Below are 22,193 nucleotides of genomic sequence, written 5' to 3' on the forward strand. Positions count from 1 at the left end.
CAAACTAGTTGAGCAGTGTTAAAAGCTGGGTATTGATTTGTGCCCAGACTGAAAGTCATGCGCTGATGTAAATGAAAATGTGTCAAGAGTCAATATTGATTTTTTTTTAAGTTAGGTTGTCCCCCGGGAAATACTGCCAGACATACTGCTATGCTTGTCAGTGAATGAAATAAGACCCTTTCCCACAAGGCTACACATGTCCAGGCATCAAATTTCCTCTTTTTACTGAAGCAAAATGGACACGATACCTAGCACAGCTGATGTCAACAGTATCTTCTTCTGAGAAAACAGTTTAGAGAAAGAGAAAGGGTTCTGAAGGGCATAAAGTGCAAGGTGTGGATTGGGAATCTCAAAACTTCCTTTAAAAGGATGTTGACTTAAAACTTCATTTTATGTGAATGGTACGTAGCATCTAAGAGCTACTGGAGATCATTGTGCGATTTGGAGGCAGAAAGAGAGCATAGGCTCTAAAACAAGTATATTTTAAAACTAGTAAGATATATATATATATATATATATATATATATATATATATATATATATGGGCAAGGCAGGGGGACAATATTTTTCATACCTTCAGATGCAAGCACTACTGCTGAACCTTGACAGATATTGCCATGTATGCTACCTCAGTGAGAGATCATTTGGGAACCAGATGTAAATTGTTCTAAGCCCTTTGGAGGAAGAGCCAGGTATAAAAGTGATAAATAATAACAAGGGTTATATGCAACATGATCTCTTGTCAGAGTATGATGACAGCTAACAGTGCACACTTGTCCATATCTATTCAAGAGCAAGTCCTATTGAATTTGGTGCTTACTCTCAGGTGTAGGACTGCAGCCTAAATCTTACATAAGATATTAACAAGATCTTGGAATAATGTAGGTTCACTATCTAAAGCCTGAATCCATAGGGCTGTGTGCCATGTAACAAATACATAAAAGAGATACTGTATTCACAGTATCCCTTCCAACAAAAGTCTCTCATGGACCCTGAAAAGCCATTCCTGAAAGATAAGGGGCCCTCTGGAGTGATATTCCATGCAGCATGAGGTGCAGCCACTGAAAGTAAAAATTGGAGCACACAAGCTTGTTCATTCAGATCCTGGATATTATATGGAGCAGAAGTCTTTGGAAATTGGCAGTTTTACATATGAAGTGCGTTGGAGCCATATAATGGCCTGTGCAATTTCAAAGTAAAGGCTGGAGAGTGAATGTGATTATATTTTATCTCAATACTCCCCACCCCCCACCCCAGCTAAACTCAAGAATACCTTGAAAATTTAACAGGGTATGAACAGAAGTATCCAGGCCCTGCAATAAAACAAACAGACAGTATTTCTTTCCTGAAGTGATATTTTGGTACTGTTGCTTTACTTCCAAAGTGAAGCCTATTAAAATGATGCTACTCTAATAAGCTGTTGCATCAGAGAAAATGTGGCCCTAAACAGCAGTTAAAAGAATTTAAACATCATTCCAGTACAAGTCTCCAATAACGACAAATGTACCAATCCGTTTCTCCTGCCTGGCCTTCTTTAAAATCAGCTCGGCAAATAAAAAGGGTTGAGGAAGCAGCATTCTGTTCACTGTGGTGGGACTGTTAAGAAAGCAGAAGATCATTGAGAAGCACTGAGAACTGGTATATTGTTGTAAATAGCCACAGCTCTGATATTTGCCTCCTTCTGTTGGTGCATGCAATGTAGCCTGGGGAATACAATGGTCTATTATTGGACATGAGGCTGAAGGCTGCATCACTCTAATGGGGCAATTAACTCTAACACTCAGCAACTCTTGATCTGCAGAATTTTGTTTTAAGATTACAATGATGAGCTGGAGATTAACACTTCTGGGTGTAACAGGACTGATGAGACATGGCTTATTAATCCTCCAAGATAAGCTTAATTGGACGCTGGAGTAACCTTGCTACATTGTTACATGCCACCAAATCCCTGGGAGTTTGAAGTAGTTGGGGTATATGATAGCAAACGTTATTGTAATTAGGCACACGAAGACTAATAATTCCCCTCTTTAGGAAAAGCATATGTCATTTTTCTTCAGTTATTACCCAATATTTTGAATTAAATAGCAACCAATTTGAATAGCCATTAGGCACAGCCAGACAGAAAGGCTCTTTATGAGAACCAGTTGCTTATTTGAAGAGCATTTGCTTTAAATTCTGGCCTACCAAAGAATGGGAAATGTACACTTCTAGCAAGCTAATGAATAGACTATTCATTAGTCTATGATTGCAATCCAGTACTCCTACTTACCTGGGGGTAAGCCCCATTGAACTCAACGGAACTTACTTCTGAGAAGATATGTATACAATTGCGCAGTCATTTTTTAAATTATTTGTTGCTCATTCTCATTATCAGGCTCTCTTAGGGCTCATCTGCACCAAGTAGGATATTCCACTATGAAAGCTGTATATAAAAGGCAGGAGCCACACTATTGCTTTATAGCAATATTGAAGTGCAATGCGGGATCTACACTACTGCTTCATAGTGGTACTGAAGTGCACTGACAACTATTGAGGCCCATGACACATCTACACACTATGAAAGCAGCATGAAAGTTGTACATGGGATGTGTCAATGGGCCCCAACAGTTGTCAGTACACTTCAATATCACTATAAAGCAGTAGTGTGGCTTCTGTCTTTTCTATACCACTTTCATAGTGCAATATCCTGCTTGGTGTAGATGAACTCTTAGTCTTGGCAGGCTTCTATTTAAAATGAAAAGGGCTTTACTATAGAGCTTGCAGGATTTCCAAATTATTTCATTGGAAATAGTTTGCTATGAAGAAAAGTTTCCTTCATGGAAAAGGCTTAATGTGGGGAAATGGATGAAGTGTTTTCCTTCACAAGGAAAAGCTGGTCCAGTCCACATTGAACTATGACGTTTACTATGTGACCTTTGGCTCGAGCAGAGATGTTCAGGGAAGGGAGATATTGAGATCTGACTGTCTCCAGTCCCAACTCATCAAAAGACCTGCACAGAGCTTACATGCATGTGCATAGGCTCCGTTCAGACCATTGCGTAAACATGCAGAGTTGGAGAGCAGGGACAGTGGGCATGATTCTGATTCCTCACAACCACCATACATTCATTGAACTTCTATGTAATGTTCTACCTTATCAAGTTGTTGCAAACATAAATGCAGTTGTAATTATTTCTTTTAATAGGAATACTTTTCACTATGCAGAGTGTGTTTTTACATTTGGTTCTTAATTTGTTTTTGTCAGACTGATAGACAGTGTCTTGTTAAAGCTCACCCAGTGGTAACAAGAGTGAGCAAGGTTTCATCCCAGTGTCACTAGTATCCAAACCCAGTGATCTGTCCACTGCACTACCCCCAGTCTAAATGAGATTAAAATTGCAAAGCATAAATGCCCTAGAAAATGTTAGCAGTTTTCTTAATAAAAATAGTTTTCAGCTACAGAATTGAGAAGAGTTTGGGATTTATCCATCTCCTTTACTGCAGAAAATGAGGAATTATAATGGCAGGGTTCATTAAAGATTTCAGAATAGTGAAGAGCTTCTGAAATAACTTAACATGCTCATTAGGGACTTGGAGCAATCGTTTGGAAAGAAAAGTCTTCCTACTACATTTATTTACTCTGCCATGCGAAGGATGTCTTCAGTCAATTGGGATAATCATTGTCAGCATTTTATGTGATTACAAAGCAAACTAATAAGCTGTGTTTATCAAATTACGTCAATCATATCTAAATATCAACAAGCCAGCTCCTTCGATACGCAGATGGAAAGTTTCCAAATGTAGATATTCAGTGTAGTGCAAACAACATGAATTATCATTTATTGCTTTTAACACTGCTCTAAGCTGATGGTTCTGATACAAATTAATCACACTTAACAGTAGAAAGCTATGTTTGTCTATTCAGAAGAATGTCCTTTTGAGTTCCAGGGTTACTCCCAGGTAAGCATGTATAGAGTTATAGCCTACATGTCACTGAAATTAATCATATAAGTTTACCATAACTAATTTAATACCCATTGATTTGTAACCGATTGGTCTCACAGATCTCCATCAAGATGTCTTTCCTGCCACATCAAGTATTCAGTGCAATTAAGGATTTCTGGGGCCAATACACTAATACATTTTAGCCCTATTCAAGTGCTCTACATCTGGAGAGATTAAACTCATGAGGAGAGGAAGCACACTAGCACTGCCCCCTCTCTTTGTCACTTTCATCACCTCGTACTTGTGGAGGGAGAGGATTCAGAAATGATTCAGAATGCAGCATTCTAGATCATATTGAGAGCTTCCACAAATACGACCTCTCCTCTTCACAAAGTTGCCCTCCGCAAGTACAGGGCAATGGAAGCGATGAAGGAGGCAGGGCTAACCCACTTCCTCTCCTCATAAGTTTAGTGTCCCCAGATGCAGAATGCCTGGATTGGGCTTGTGACTCCCAAATATTCAAATGTACAACTTGCAGTTTTATAGTCCACAAGTGACAATATGGTAGGGAGGGAGTATGTGTAAGTAGTAGGGAGGGGTTAGAGCACAGTGGAATCTAGGCCACAGTACACCAAACACATTAAAATGGAAAGAGCAATTATAAAACATTCAACATAATAGTACATCCAATTAAAAAAAAACCTTCATAAAGTTAGTGTGTGTGTGTGTGTGTGTGTGTGTGTGTGTGTGTGTGTGTGTGTTTAGTACAAAAATCCATGTATCCAAAGACCAAAGGACAAGATAGAGACAGCCTTGTTTAGAAAGTAACATCTTGGGGAAAGGGAGAGAGGGGAGAAATTACCTTCTTTTAAAAATGAATTAAATTAAATAAACTAATATCACCTTATCATTTGATGACTGCATTGCTTTTCTAGCAGTTTGTGGGATTTGTTCTAGCTGAAGAAATGTTATAAAATAAGATGCATGAAACTCTCTTCTGGCACATTTCTAGGGCAACGTTCTCCCATACCTCAGTTATGGATAGTGGGTTGAACCGAAATGGCTGGTTGCATAAAGGAGTCACTGACTTCCACTAATCCACTCTCACTGCAACAGATTAGACACCATTTTTAAGAACTGACAAGCCTTCCACAACTTGGCACTGCAGTGGGAGGGAGGAGGGAGGAAATTCCTGTTATGCTATCAGGTTTTACTCACAGCTCTTAGAATCAAAACCATTATGTCTTTGCCCAACCAGCCCTGTTATTTAACTTTTGCTTAGCTATAACTACAGTGCTTACACCTTAATTTGTAGAAAATAAAGCCCCTATAATAGGATCAAACAATTTAAAATGAGGATATTGGGGGATATTAGAAAAATATCTAGAAGATAGTAGAGATAATCTAGAGAATATCAGAAAAATAAAGCTTCTGCTGACTTTAGAGGGCCCATATCTCAGTGGTAGAGCACATATTTTCCATGCAGAACGTCCAAAGTCCAATCTCCTATGTCTCCAGGTAGGGCTAGAAAAACTCCTCCCTAAAACTCTGGAGAGCCTCTGCTAGTCACTGTTGACAATACTGGGCTAGATGGACCAAGTGGTCTGATTCAGTATAAAGGGCAACTTCCTAGGTTCATATGTTCCTATTACTTTAGCTGTGCATGCTAGTTGGAAGAGAGAGAATTACATTCTCCTTGTGAATTTTAGTCAGATCTGTCATCATACACTGAAAAGAGCTATTCCGGTTGTGCTCAGCTCAATGCATTCCAGATCCCAGCAGAGGATTCTGTGCAATCAGTTGCGCAGGCTGGCAGGGAGAACAATTCTTCTTGGCAGTGACATGGCAGTCTTGTCCCTGAAGAGAGGAAGGGAATTTTAGTCGAGTGGTTTTGAGCTGCATGGGCTTATATGCAGTCTAAAGAAGAAAGAGCCATGAGAAGTCATGTGGTTATCTCAGATGCTTTAACCTCACACTGCCATAGGTAGCATAAGATCAAGATAGGAACCTATTAGGAATAATTATTAAAGTAGCAGATCATGTATACACTAGAATTCAAATATTGAATAAGGCCACTGATCCATATTTTAGTCTAAAGCATTACACATCCCTATGGAGTGACCCATCTTTCTCCTAAAAGCAGGCTCAGTTGCATTATCTTCTGTTTGTTCAAAGGATAAGCTTAACAGCTGTTCATGTTACATAATTTTACATCAAACTCTTTGCAAAAAAAGAGGTGAGGCAATATCACAGTGATAGCCTTTTGTTAGTGCCATGCAGGACCATAATTCTAAGGGATACACAAATAAAAATGCAAGTGATTTACCAATTATTACCGTATGTTTATATATCTGTAATATGTTAGTGAGCAAAACATTTTAGCCACTCACATTCTGATAATAACAAAAGCTCACTAACACAGCAATCCTATACATGTCTTCTCAGAAGTAAATCCCTTTGAGTTCAATGGGACTCTCAGGTTGGTGTGAATAGAGTTGTACTCTAATTCAGAATGCCTACATTCAGATCCTTCTCTATTTGCACTTAAATGAATTAATTGATACCTTTATTAGCTAAAATAATCAGGTAAAATACAGATTTTAACTAGATATTCATTGGACACTATGCCAAAAAGTATATCTCCAATCAGTAATGCAGTAATTATGATAGTGTTATTGCAAACATTCCATGTGCATCTCTTGACCCGCAGTGCAATCCTGTACAAGGGCATGTGTAGACCTACCAGGTATAGAGGGACAGAGAGGGTATGATCTCGTGATATGGTGATCGCGATATCTCCCCCTCTGTCTACATGCAGCACACGACGTCCAGGAAGGAAGGGGACGTCGCGCCCGTCATTTTGTTTTTGGGTTTGTTTAATCAGAAAAGAGCGCAGGAGTGCTCTTAATAAAATGTAAGTTTTTTTTTTTAAAAAAAAAAACCTGCTCCTGCTCCAGCCACCCCACCCTCAATGGGCACAGAGCTCCTGAGGAGCTCCATGCCCAGGTCCCGGCTCCTCACAGTTACTTGTGAGGAGTCAGGACGAAAACAGGACAGCGGGCCACACGATCTGCAGTCTCGGGATCATAAACAGCTTCCCACGCTTTGTTGTGTTGGATCCCACTGTCTGCATTTTAGCTAATTAGGCCAGGATCAACCACAGCTGATCCCATCAATGGTCCCTCCCAACTTCCCACTTCCAAACTATCTGCTATACCCTAAGAGTCAAACAACATGTTAGCTAGACATGTAGCCTTTAGCTGAGCCTCCTTAATGGCATATATATATATATATATATATATATATATATATATATATATCTTTTGTCAATGGAGAGTTGTTGTTGTTGTTGTTTTCCTTTTGGGAGCGGGGACGTCTTCATCCTGTCCTCCCAGAAAGTGGCAATCCCAATCTGAATTAGGCAAAAAAAAGCCTAAACTATTCACTATCTGTTTAGCGTAATTTGGCTCTTAGAAATGGACTCTGCATTGGAACATTCAGGAGACAAGAAAAGGATCTGAAGTATCACAGCCGGCCTGTGTAGAGGACTAAACAAATTGCTTCAGTTATCAGCTATGAACTAGGCTGGAGCAACCTTGAAACAAATGCCAGCATTTTCATGGGGGAGGAAATAAAATACTTCTTTTTTTAAAAAAAATAGGCTTCAGGGGCCTTTTGGTGGCCAACACTTACTTCAGTGTCAGTGACAGGGCAAGACAAGAGGCAGAAAGAAGAGACAGGCACGGCATGGGAGTAGCAAGAGAGAAAATCAACCAGGAGAAAACAAGATTTTCTCAGGCACCTGTTTTATTTATTGGAAAAGAAATGACAAGGTGGATCTTTCACACTTCTTAAGGTGACGCTATTGAGAAGCCAGACCATTCATGTGCTTCTGTGACTGGGACACTCCAGTAGAAATTACCTCCAAGGAGATCGTCTTAAATGGTGTGATAGCAGAGATGACACTGGATATGCATACAATTTGAACAGCATCTAATTCACAGCATATAATGACAATTTTATGATGTGGGGGTGGGTGGGGAGAGAATAACCTTTTATCTCCCCCTTTAAAAGAAAAAGCAGTATTTCTTATATAAACTTACACTTACATATTCCACTGAAATGGCAAGATTAAAAGAATAATTAGGATTCTGGGCCGCAATGGTATTCTGTTCACATCTCAGTCCTTAACAATCTGTTAAATGAGAGAGCTTAACAGAGGCAGGATTAACTGACTTTCTTTTAAGTCTGGTAATTGCAAATGCAAAATGAACATCATTCTGCCGACATGGTGCCAGAGGACAGTTCGAGCTAACGAAAGAGTGGTGAGCTATGATAAATAATGTATGCACAATATCAAAAGCTGAATGAGATACAGAAATGGAGAGCCCATTTCAAAATTTGGAATTTGCTCAAAGCATTTCCTGCAGTGATTCTCAAGAGGATGAACACAGATCAGTAATAAGCTCTATAACTGTGTATAATTCATAAACTTGCGCCCTTTTCTATTCAAAGCAATTCTTATTTCATGGTTAAAGAAGGAAACAAAGACAGAAGACACTGGGATCCACTTGATTAATCTGAATGAGATGCTTTTCAATCCAGTTGGACTATTTTAGCCCTATATGGTATCTGTTGTCTTCCATAAGCCCCATATATTTCATTCTTAAAACCCAACAAATAAACACGAGAACACAACATGCTGTTTATTTATGAATACTTTTTTTTCTAAAACTATTTTTGTTAGAAGCCTGTAAATTTATAACAATGGTACATAAGTAATTCCAGTGTATTAAAAATGCTAATCTATTTCTGCAATTGTGGTTGGATTTTCAATATACTGCTGAATAGCAAATGGACAAATTAAGGAAATCGTCATAATTAGAAGTAATGCTTGGAAAAAAATGCTCACAAAAACTTGTGCATTAGAATAAATGCTTATAAAATTACATATGAATGTTTGTGCAGACATTTAAAAATAAAAAAATAAAATCAGAAACTGATGTGGAAATGAGATGGAATGAACATGTGCTTCAAAAAAGTTTGATAGTTGTAGAAACTGAACATAGACAGGTTTGTCCATCTCTACTTCCTATTATCTATCTCCTTGATGTGAATCTACCTAATCATCACTCTCTGGCTTTTCTTGCCTTAAGTTCCTGTTATCCTGATTGGCACAGAGCCTCTTGGATCCCTGTGCTGCCCTGAAATCCCAAAGGCCTCTCATTCCATCCATACAAAATTCTGAATGGCCTCCAAGATGTAAAGATTTCCTTCAGTGTGGCCCAGTAAAGAATCACTGTGCTAGACTATTCCAGGAAGTATATTTCAAATAAAATCTAGCATATTTGCTGCTAAAAATCTGTTCCATGATGAGTGAGATAAATTTAGTCTTCAAATTTTACCCCAGAGAGTATTGAGGGAGAAAGTCTTTATGGTTTCCAAATTTAATGAAAGCAGAGCAATTATGAACAACTCAGCTGATGGTGCTTGCAAATCCCAGGTTTGGGAACAGTCATAAACCCCATGGGCCCTATGATAGAGGGGCACATGAAAGCAAAATTCCAGTGTAAACTACACCAGAGGTTGGCCCATTGAAATTTAGGTTATTACTCAGTACTTCATAGGCATGCCTCACATTTTGGAAAACTCCACATAAACGTTTTTTCTGTTATATCTTGCTTCCACATGCATTTTCAGCAGGATACTTAAGGAGGTAATGTTGTAATTATCAGGAAATTGCTTTTCTGAAAGATTAACTTGTCACAAGGCAGCTTTATTCTAATATTGAATCAGACAGTTCCATGGCATTTGCATATTATATGTCCACATATGTTATGGGGCTGATCGCCCATAATGCTGGCAAATCACTAATTAACCCATGATTTGCTTTGGTGAATTCCACAACTTTTTGGATATTCAATCCCCAATGTAACGTCAAAACCTGGACTCTACAGGTCAATCATGTGTTTAAAAAAAACCTCACAGATAACCTAACTACTCATTGTAGGTTATCATTTGGTTCTCTAACCACCATTGCATGCAAATTAAGCCAATGTCAGATCATTTGGCCCAGTGTTGTCTCCTTTGATGAGTGGTGACAGTCCAAAGTCTTCATGAAGATATATTTTTCAGTGGAACTATCAGAAATCTTTTAATTGCAGAAGGCTGGGAATTAAACCTGGGATCTTATGCAGGTAAGTTATGTGCTTTACCACTGAGGGGTAGGGGCCTTCCCCAAAACATTCTAAAGCCTGGTTTACCTCAGTTCAGATGAGTGTAAGGTTTGATCTTATGGCCTCAAAGTTATGTATTTATTTATTACATTTCTATATCACCCAATAGCCAAAGCTCTCTGAGCAATTCACAAAATTAAAACCAAAAGCTACAGCATAAAACAATCTAAAAGCTTAAAATTACACTATAAAAGTAAAAATAAAACCTAGCAGTAATGCAGATATTTAAAATGCAGAGCTAAAAATGCAGAGCTAAAAGACTAAAATGCTAAAATGGTAGGGAAATAAAAAGGTCTTCACCTGGTGCCAAAAGGAGTACAACGTAGGTGCCAGGTAAACCTCTCTAGGGAGTTCATTCCACAACAGGGGTGCCACAGCAGAAAAGACCCTCTTCCTGATAGACAGCCACTTCATTTCCTTTGGCAGGATCTCCAGAAGATGAACTTAGGGTTCAGGCAGGTACATATGGGAGGATATGCAACATAGCCACTGAGGTATACTTCCAGCTTAGGCCTGGGTCACACATGCATGCACCTAATTTGATGACCAGTGTCTGAACTAGTTGCATTGAAATGCATTTCATTGAGGTGATGTGAGGCAACATGAAAGTTCTTCACAATGCAGTTCATATTGAATTCATCAAATGATTAGCAGCATTTGTCAACCATTCTATTTGTCTCATAGAATGCCATAACTGGAGGTCAGGAAGAAATTTGGCCCAAATGAAGCTCACCGTTGAACCTGGGGTGGGGTGGGGAGTGCTTTCTAGTCTACCATACAGTTTTTCTTGCCTTCCAGAGTTGGTCCTCATGTTTGGATTGGTCTATTGCTACTACATTAATTATGTTGTTTCAATACAGCATTCTGCCTGTTAATAAGAGATTTGTTTAGATTTCAGAAGCAGCGTTGAGTTTACCACCTTGCTTTTCTGCTAAACATTTCATACACTTGAAATGCTTATACACCTGCAAGTACTTCTAGTAATGTGTGGCATTTGTGTGCTGACAAACTAGTAGCAGGAGAATCTACACAGTTATCACTGCAGTTGTAATGTAGGATTAAAACACATTTACAGCATGAATGATTTTGCTGTTACCTTCCTCCTCAGTGATTCCAACATATATTAACATTTTCAAGTCTTTTTGAATTCCAGCATGTCATTTTCTTTAAAATACTACCTTCATAATAGATAGGAGTAAAGTGAGAGTGAAGCGGCTCCAGGATTTTAATTAATCTGGAACTATCTAACTGCCTGATTCTATGAGGCATGAGACTGCCAAAAAAGACCAGAAAAAGGAATGAAGGATTAGGTGCAAAGGCTGCTGTGCCAAGTTTGGTATTTAGGTTAGCCCAAGATGCTGTGTTGGTGCAACTGTTTATGCTACTACATCTGCAACAGTCAGTCTCTGTAAGATGTACCCGCCAGCAGTCTAGCTGCTGCATTTTGCACTAGTTGCAACTTCTGAGTCATCTTCAAGGGCAGCCCCACGTAAAGTGCATTGCATAGTCTAATCGGGAAGTTACCAGTGCATGCTCTACTGTGGCTAGGTTGTCCCTGTTCAGGAAAGGCCGTAGCTGGCAGATCAACCGGAGCTGTCCCCAAGTACTCCATGTCAGAGTCCACCTGGGCCTCCCGTGACAAGCTACAGCATGTTGCATATCCTCCCATATGTACTTCCCATCCATACAGGTGACTCAAATACATGGTGTACTTGTACAGGCCTGTATGTAGCCACTCATCTGCTTACCTGTGGTCAGGAAGAACCTCCTGTAGGCAAGGAAGCTTGACAAAAAATGTTATTCTTTTCATTTTGTTCATAGGGTATGTGCGCTTGTGAACTAGCGTATTTTGTAAGGATGAGATTCCATGAAAATTTGTATAGAGTCCCTGTGTTTAGAAACATTGGGAACTGCCTTATACGGAGTTAAAACATTGCTCCATCAAGCCCAGTATTGCCAACACTGATTGGCAGTGGCTTTCCAGGGTTTGGGGCAGGAATTTTTCCAGCCCTACCTGGAAACTCCAGGGATCTAACCTGGGGCCTCCTGCATGTGCTCTACTATTGGGCTATGGTCTCTTGTTGCTACAGTGAATTCTCTTTCATTTATAGTATAGATAAACTATGGGGTCATCAAACTTACAGCACCAGATGACTGAGTGGAATTGAATAATAGCAAGAGTGAAGCACAAATGTATTTGAAAAATTATCCCTTTTTAAGAACGTTTATACATACATATTGTCTTCTGATAAATGTTTAAGAAATTGTCTATATCAGAGGTGTAGAACCTCTTTCAACCCAAATGGCGGAATTCCATTTCAGAGAAGCTTTCAGAGTCCACCTTCCAGTTGTGGGCAGGGCTGAAGGAAAAAGTGGGGCCGAAATACCCCAAATACCAACATATTGTGGCTTAAAGCTCTAACTGCCAGTAGCTAATCCTTAGGAGAGGCATTTCAGCCTTATAGCACCAGAGAAACTGCACAAAAGCTGGGAAACCACAAAATAATCAGTGGGTGGGGCTATGGGAAGGGGGTATGGCCTTCTTGGCAACCCCAAAAGGCCAGATTTGGCACCCAGCCCCTGGTCCATATAGATGATGGTGTTCCTTTAGATGTGATGTAGCTGCAATGTAGCATGACAAGATGATACTGTAGCACCATCTGCATAAGTGTGATGACACACATCTAGAAGATCAGGATATCTGTGAAAATTGTATTGCTGAGCCTACAGAGTTCCATTATCAAATAAGCAATATATATATATTCAAAAGCTCTCTCAGTAACATATATATTTCCATTATATATTGGTCAACATGTGACCCCTACTGGTGTACTAGAATTCTATACTGATGCAGAAAAAAAGCTTTGCAAAGGTACCATTTTTCTACAATATTAATCACTATTTCATTTCTAGAAATGGTGACATTTTCATTTTGTACTGTAAAACCTTTATAATGATCTTGTATGAGTGTCATAACTCTTTCATGAAAAGTCAATGACTGTTCTTGCTATATATATATATATATATATAGTGATATATATATATATATATATATATATATATATATATATATATAGGCATGTGTATATATGCTGGTATGTATCTTCATTTGACACATTCCTATTGCATATCAGACCACAAGAATGTAAGATATTAGCACTATAACAACAAAAATGGACTCAAGAATTTAAGGCATGTCTTCTTCTTCTTTTATGCATTTCATTCTTGAATTAAATGTAGCCATGAACATAGGGAGATGTCTGTGGTTTAGTCTATTTCATCTACCCAGTATTGTTTACACTGATGATGCAGCAGCTCTCTAGGTTACCAGACAGGTGTATTTCCTACCTGGACACACCAGGGATCGGATGTGGAACCTTTTGCATGAACTGCCCAGACAGCTTCGGCTATTGGGTGCTATAGAAATATAATAAATACATACATATGTGCTTTGCCTCAGTTTTAGCACAAAATACAACATTAGTCTTTTTTCCATAGTTAAGAGTAATGGGTTGGATCCAGACTTTGCCATAATTAGGGTAGACCCATTGAAATCAACGGGACTTAGGGTAGTCATGACTAACAAGTTCTATCAAATAAGATTGGATACAACCCAAATTTCTTATGTGTTTTAGTCTAGGGATGGGGTGAGAATGCAAAGGATAGGCAAGCATCTCTGGTCAAATTCTTGCAAGAAGAATCAAGGTGTGCCCCCGAAAAGATTACCCCGCAACGATTACCCTGAAAGGGTAATCGTATTACCTCTCATCCAGTCCTTCTAACATTTCATAGTTCACCTAGCTCTGCACAATATTCTGCTGATCTGCATTGCAGTACTTTTCAGATTACTGTCCTGTAGCTTCCTGGGTTGCTTGTGGAAGTGTTAAGAGGGTAAAAAGCCCACTGTAGTTACACTGGCACTTCCTGCTCCTCTGGTATAACTTATATACAAACATTTGTAGTTCCGCAATTTCTTATTGAGGTTCCCCCGCCCGAAAAGAATACCATCTGGAACTGATACATTATTATTTCATAGATCATAATGGCTTTCCTCAGCATCTTATTCTTACGCAGCAGTTTGCAACAGTTCTTCAGATTAATCACCTTAATAAGAAAAAAGCAGCTCAGGTGTAGGAATTTTTCCAATCCCTTTGAAGATTGTTGCAGATTATTAATGCAGCTTCTTAGAAATCTGCCTTAGAAATTTCACCATTCATGCTTTAATAGCCCTTCTTAGTTTGTTATGCTTCCTGCTTCCCATGTATAGTGTATTACTCTCATATTGGACAAACTAGTGCAAAATCTGAATATTAGGCAAACTCTCTGGTATAAAGACAGTGATAACATCCATCACACATTTGTCAGCAACCAGGGCTAGGCATCACTGGGCATCTGCCAAAGCCCAATACCACTGCAAGGGCCAGCGGAGTGGGTGGGGGGAGAGCAAGAGAGAGAGCTATCCAAGCAGTTCCTTTCTCCCTGTGCATATCACTTGGTTTCTGTACTGGGGGTGGGGAGAGGGATTTCAGAAGGGGTGTGTGTGTGTGTGTGTGTAAGAGAGGCACACACAGAGAGAATGGGGGATGGATGGGGATGTTTGAATGAGTGACTAGTGGGGTGTGGGGGTGTATGGCTTGAGTCTATGTATGTATGCCCTGCACTCTGCCCCCCCCCCCCCGTGCCTGTGAGCATTAGCCACCACTGGAGCTCACTGAGGATATCTTTCCCATGAGCCCCCCAAAACCTGGAGCCATCACTATGTAACAAGTAGCTTTCCAAATACTCGTGCATTGTATAACGAAATGCACTGTATGATTTTTTTTAAAAAAAAAACTTACTAAATAATTGCACTGACATTATCACTTGGCCCTCCTTGATTTAAGACCTTCTTTAATAATGATTAAAGAATTTTATTTATAGATACCCTCCCTACCAACTGATACCTTTTTTTTTTAAAGGACAAAATTAGAATGTGACAAAAGAGCATAAAATAAATCTAAACCTGTTTTAACAGTTCAAGAATTAAACAGAGTTTGAAAGATACATTTTTGATTTTACGTCTTAGAACTTATTCATCTTTTTTCTCTCGCTCTTCAACATAACTCCTCTTCTTAGAACATATTTCAATCCTTCATGCTCCTCTCTAAAACAGTTGTTAAGGAATAACACACAAAACAAATATAGCAGGCAGATCTAGTCACCACTTGCACTAGTAATTATCTTCACAGGTGTTCAGGGTCCATGAATCTTCTCTTTGTCTTTTTGTCAATTATTTACAGTAATTGTTGTCATTAAATCTGATTCTCAGAGTAGGTCCATACATTACAGTGCAAGCATGCATAATGGGGAAAAAGCACTCCCCCATGGTTGGGACTCCACACAGGTGTCATAATATAAATTATGGGTTTTCCACTTGGAACAGACCCTGTCTAATAAAATGTTTCCATGCCAATGTCATCAGTACTAGTATGAAATGGACCATGGGAAAGCATTGTTTGACAACAGTCATGCAGAAACAGGATCTCAGACTTGGTCCTAGTAAACTTTCTGAAGTCCAAAAAAAAAAAGAAAAAGGTATCCAAACCTGTTTTGACCATGCAGAACTGGTTAACCTGCTAGCAAAATTTCATTTAAGGGCAGGCACACTAAAAAAGGGGGGTGGGATGCTGTATCAGTGCCATATGGGATCAAATTGCACTGTAAAGGATTTCTGATGGAAATATATAAGGGCACAAAAGGCTTGTGCAACACCAGGAGTTATTGTTCCATTCTCCTTCAGCACATCTGTAGGTGGAAGAACACTCCTTAATACAATAAAGATGCACAGATAAATTGGAGTGGGGAGGAATCAGGAAAGAGTACCACCCTTTCTAAGTAACTTCTAATGTTTCCTTAATGAGGGCTGCACAATTAGATCCATTACCAAAGTCTTTCATGTGGCTCACTCTCCATCACTCATTCACTTTAATATTAGAGCTATATGTGTTCCTGATGATCTGGGATCCTAGCTTCAGAGCTACATCTTTGTTTATATAGACAATTTTTTCTTTTTTAAAAAAGTTTCTATTCTTGCCTAGAGATCCTTGTTCATTTAATGTCTTTGGGTATATTGCTCTTCAAAATACTTTTCATCCATTAATTTCTTTGCATGTATGAACATTTCTGATAGGAATTCAGAGGGAGTGTTCGACACAGAACTAAAACTATCGGAATGACTTTGATGAAAACTCAAAAGTAATTGAGTTGCGGGAAAATACTTCATTTTTAAGGAGTTTATTTGCAAGTGTTCCATGCAAATCATTAGATTTGTTGCTGACTCTAATGAGATGAAGATTGTATCATTATGTGCAATTAAAATATTGAGGAAGATGGGAAAAGGTTGCTTATCTACATGCTGGCATAGTATTGTATACTTACATTTGCTTATTTACTCACTTAATAGATGTGCATTTATCAATGATATTACAGATTCATATTTGTTTGCAGTTAATACATATATGGCACTGTCCACATTGAAAGCTTAACAGAATCTAAATTGTCTTTTCATTTCATTTTTCTCTGGCCGGCAGCTGGCTGTGTTCATGACAAAGTCTGCACAAATTACTGAACATTGAGATCTACACATTTATAAAAGGAAGAGGACACTTAGACTGGGTTGTTTTTTCACATGGAGAAGAACTGAATGTGAGCTTCTTACAGAACAATCCCTGTCAGATTCATGTCTTTTCAGAAGACTCACTGAATCCAATGGGAGTTACTCCCAGGCAAATTTATACAGTATTGCAGTATTGCAGCACGCAATCCTGTACACACTTTCCTGTGAGTAACTCCCATTGAATTGAACGGAACTTAGTTCTGAATAGCAGTGCAGTGTTAAAAGCTCAAATTCAGAACCAGCTCCTCCAAAACTATAACATTTGTGTTGATGTACACATCAGAACATATTAGATTCAGAACTATTAACCTGCAACATATCTAGCCCTTATCACCATTGTACTTTCCTTTCTCTGTAATTCACATTACTGTATCAGCACCAAAATTTCAAATTGATGTATTCTTTTAATGGAATTGTTTTAAATAATAATAATAATAATAATAATAATAATAATAATAATAATAATTTTATTTATTTCTTACCCGCCTCTCCCTTTGGATTGAGGCAGGGAACAACATTAGAACAGGAATCAATACATCGTAAAAATTCTTGATTTAACATTGATTTCGATAGGCCTGCCGGAAAAGGCTAGTCTTTAAAGCTGCCTTAAAATCACACAGAGAGTTAATTTTATGAATCTCCTCTGGCAGGCCATTCCACAATCTGGAGGCGACAGAAGAAAAGGTCCTCTGGGAAACTGATGTCAGCCTAGTTTTAGCTGACTGAAGTAAGTTCACCCCAGAGGACCTGAGTGCGGGGCGGACTATATGGGAGAAGGCAATCCCGCGGGTAACCTGGACCCAAACCATTTAGGGCTTTAAAGGTAATGACCAACACTTTGTACTTTGCCCGGAAACTAATTGGGAGCCAGTGGAGTGATTTTAATGTTGGGGTAATATGCTCACCCCTAGATGTACTGGTGACCAATCTGGCTGCCATATTTTGAACTAATTGAAGTTTCCGAACTTATACGTTATTGTAAAGCGCCTCGATGCCAGAAATGGTGAGGTGGCGCTATAAAAACGCTTTAAATAAATAAATAAATAAATATTTTTGTAATGCTCTTATTCAGTGCCAGCTGTGATATTCAGCTCCGTAACTATGAAATAACTTCTACTTAAAATATCAAATTCTTCTTTTATTTTGCTACTACTTTCCAGAAAAGCCTGACAAAGGATTTTTTAAAAAAACCTGTAGTAAGGGGAATAAAAAGTAATAAAAAGGGAGGATGATCTTGTGGCTAATGCTGAGACCTAGAACTCTTGAGAACTAGTTCAAATCCTAGCTTTGTCTAAGGCATATTGTATAGCTTTGTGCAAATCCCTTAAATCTTTCCCTGTCAGATTTGTATCTCCACTTAGTTGTTGGTGGGGAAATAGGCTAATTTTTTTCTGTCTGTGTATCTCCCAAGACAGAACCTTTGTTGTATGGAGCCCTTTACTGAGTCAGAATTTATCATAAACAACAACAACCAAATCCACAGTGTTCTAGACCAAAAACAAGCTTGGAGATGTGGCTTTGAATATTAAAAATATCATAACCATGGGTAGATCAAACATTCTGCTCAGTTCATTGCTCATCCAAAGCAGGAATTGAGAACTGTGGGTTACGCAAACAACTGAAATCTAATGGATACCTTCAGGATGGTTGGTGGCACCTGCTGAAGTAGTTACCCTTGGGCTGTGCAGACAGTCCTCTCTCCAAGTAGAGGCCACAGACAGTGGAGGTCCAAGACCATGCCTGCCTGTTAGGCTCAACAGGCATGTCATCCTGACTTTGGGCCTACCAGCCATGCATGCTTCGGTGCAATGTGCACACAGGCCAACACCACACAGTCATATAACACATACAACCAGAGATTGATTGCTTGGTTCAGTTTTTCTCTGCACAGGCTCTATAGAAATGTTACGCCTATGGAAAAGCCCAGGAATGGGATGGATATGTCTGGCAAGCAGAAGAGGAACACACACCCTCACTCCTCCACCATGGGTAGTCTTTACTCAGAATCAAGACCATCTAATCATCCAGACTATCAAAAGCACTCCTATCATATTCCAATTCATGGATGTTGGAGTTCGTAAACCTACTTGTTTGTTCTTTCCAGTTAGCTCAGGAGCAAACTACATATTACAGCGACAGACCCATTGTTTAGAATTCGGTTAATGCTAAATTAGTACATAAGTAATCAGGAGGGATGACAAAAACTGCACTTTTTATTCTCACACAAACACACACACTCGGCTGAAAAGGGAGAGTCCCTCGTCCACCCAGGAAAGGGGGGAAAACAATTGAAAGCAAGGATCGCATTGGTGACAAATCATGTGAGAAAACAGCAGAGAAGCAGGCGAGCTCTAAGAATGACAATCCTCCTCCAAAGTCTCCATGTCCTCTAGCAAGAGCAAGAGCGTGGGGGTGGTCAGAGTAGTCCATTGTACCTTCCATATCTCTGCTTCTGCCAGCATGATCTTACTCAGGAACTCTCATTTTCCTCTCATAGAAATAAACTCCACTGAAGTCAGTGGGTTGGGAGAAGATTCCAAGTAAAGACATTGAAGATTAGAGAATGGGAGTGGTTGTTAAGGTTGCTACTCTAAGCAGACTTGCAGTGCAATCCTGTGCAAGCCTACTCAGAAGCCAGCCCCACTGAGTTCAATTGCACTTATTCCCAGGACTGGAACAGTAAAATAGTAAACACTCCAAAGACTGGAGCAGTAAAGCACTGCTGTTTGTTTCAAAAAGTCCCTGTGCCCTTAGAAAAAAGATAGCTCTTGCTCAAGTTGGATTGACACTTTTCCAGCATAGTGAACTTTCTATTTAAAAAACAACAAAAGCAATCGCAAGCCAGTAAGAGGACTGCAGCCTTACAGCCAAGTTCCTACATGTGTTTACTCAGAACTAAGCATTGTTGTGTTCAGTAGAATCTCGGAGAAGCCTTATAATTAATTCAGCATGACCCGCATGCTCACACAAGGTGCCACCGAGTTGTAAATCAAGGGACCCTCCTCAACACACTCTTAGCCCCACTCCATTGGACATAGAGATGCCCAAAATCTTGTCCGGCAAAAGCCGCCCCCCCCCCCCTCCGCATGTTGAATCTCCTTTCAGATCTCTGTAAATCCTATATTATTCAAATGAAATGGATACATCTACTGACATTGCAATCTTTCCATCCAGCTACACTGTCAAGGACTCTACCCAAGGACTCCCTGAATTTGGTAATGCTGAATCTGGCAACACCACTCAATAAATTGTTGACACTACATGTGAGATTTTCTAATGAGTGAAAATACGGGAAAAGGCGGGGTGGGGAGGCTTGTAAGATGCAAGTGTGGGTTAATCACTTGTAGGAATTGATTGACTGCCTGTTAATAAACATCAGCCTGTATATTGCTACTTGCTCATGAGTGGTTTATGTATTTGGTCCCTGCAGACTGAAGAAGCCCTGAAGATTGATGGAGGGCCATGCTATTCAAACAGCAGGCGTTGCTGAGACAGAAGCTCCTTCTACTAGGCAGCCTTGCTATTGGAAGTCTCCTATATCTAGTTGCCAGAGTTGGGAGCTTGGATAGGTAAGTCATTAAATTAGCACGTATGGGTGACATCCATAATTATAAATGGCTTTAGGTGGAGATTTCCCACATAACTTACTCTTCAGCTTTGAATATCATTGAATAGGTTTCTTCCAGCTCTTTGTCTTGCTCGTAAGCGTCTAAGAAAGGCAATCTGCTGTGGTATTGATTTTCATTGTTATTTCCCTTCTGTTTAAGAATGGGGGAGGGGCAGGTAAACTGAAAGCGTTTCGGCTTTCCTAAGCCAGTGCATTTCCGCCTGTCCATTTGTATTCTGTGTGCACTGGCAGTTGTTTTCGGAAGGAAACTCAAGCAGCATACAGTAAAAAATGCCATTATGGTAGCTCATTTTTGTCTGTGTGCATCTGCAGGTTGACCTCAAGTCTCGACAAACAGATATGATGTATTTATGCATCTTCCCTTCTGAAATTTATGAGCGGGCAATTAATATGCTACAGTGGCAGTTAAAATTATGCATGAGCCTGCAGAGTTTGCTTGTCAAGCCTGGGATCCTAATGCACTTGAAATATTGCTCCAGGGATGGGGAAGTTTAACTATGTTAATTAGCCGTGGTTTCATTTTGGGGGGAGGTGGCGGCTATGGCGAGTGAAGAGGATATGCCCAGGACTGATTTTCTCAAGCAAAAAGGCAGATGTAGGTATAAAACTAGGACTTGTGTGATGCCTTTGGCCAAGAACACACATACACTCACAGAAATTACTTGGGACGTAATAGTTCCTGGCGATGCCATTTATTGTTGGCCTTGACCTCAAGGAAGCAGTCTTTCCGGATTCCATTTGCAGCAAGGAGTGGGGCACAACTACAAAATCCGGTGTCTAATTATGGCAGGGTGAGAGTGCTCCAGAGAAATGGAACGATACAAAACCAAAATCCATTTGGGGTGCAGATGAGGAATTCAGATGTCTTTGTGCAGGTTCCTTTCTGAAATTAGTGAGTGGGTAATAAATACCCTATGGTGGTATTTAAAATTATGCATGAGCCTGCAGGGCTTCATAATGTATCATAAGAGGATACGTAGTCACTAAGGCCAGGGCCATTCTTATGTAGTTAAAGAGCAAGCTTGACACCTTTGACTCAATCGCATAGAGGACACTGCACATTACTGTGATGCTCCATGCTTACACTCAGCTTCACAAATTCGCAGTTCATGTGATGTCTCCCATTTTTCAGGCAGAAAAACTATACAAGCTAGGCATCCACCCAACTTAATGTCAGGTCTCAACTTAGCCTTCTGTTTTCCAAGCTAAACAATTCAGCTTGTGTTGGATGGGGTTACACTCCCCCTGAAGACACAGGTCCGCAACTTGGGTGTACTTCTGGATTCAGCCCTGAGCCTGGATGCCCAGGTTTCGGCGGTGGCCAGGAGTTCATTTGCACAGTTAAAGCTAGTGCGCCAGCTGCGCCCGTTCCTAGAGATGTCGGACCTGGCCATGGTGACACATGCCTTAGTTACATCCCGATTGGATTACTGTAACGCGCTCTACGTGGGGCTGCCTTTGAAGAGTGTTCGGAAACTCCAGCTGGTTCAAAGAGCTGCAGCCAGATTGTTGACCGGGGCTGGTTACAGAGAGCATACAATTCCCCTGTTAAAACAGCTCCACTGGCTTCCAGTCTGTTTCCGGGCACAATTCGAAGTGCTGGTTATGACCTATAAAGCCCTATATGGCTCGGGTCCAGGTTATTTGAAAGAACGTATTCTCCCTTATGAGCCTGCTGGTGCTTTAAGATCTTCTGGAGAAGGCCTTCTTTCAGTCCCACCATCTTCACAGGCGCACTTGGTGGGAACAT

At 39.9% G+C, this 22,193-nt stretch overlaps 1 protein-coding gene across 1 annotated transcript in view; it reads left to right on the plus strand.

Moving 5' to 3' along the window:
• The window catches only part of HS3ST5 (heparan sulfate-glucosamine 3-sulfotransferase 5), a 177,426-nt gene that overhangs the window by 150,127 nt on the left and 5,106 nt on the right, over positions 1–22,193 (plus strand). Inside the window, exon 4 of the mRNA XM_063124762.1 lies at positions 20,246–20,384. Coding sequence (XP_062980832.1) covers positions 20,278–20,384 — 107 coding nt within the window. The 5' untranslated portion in view covers positions 20,246–20,277. The remainder of the gene's footprint in view (positions 1–20,245; positions 20,385–22,193) is intronic.

Source organism: Elgaria multicarinata, chromosome 4 (genome assembly GCF_023053635.1).
Source record: "Elgaria multicarinata webbii isolate HBS135686 ecotype San Diego chromosome 4, rElgMul1.1.pri, whole genome shotgun sequence".
In the NCBI taxonomy this organism is placed as follows: domain Eukaryota; kingdom Metazoa; phylum Chordata; class Lepidosauria; order Squamata; family Anguidae; genus Elgaria; species Elgaria multicarinata.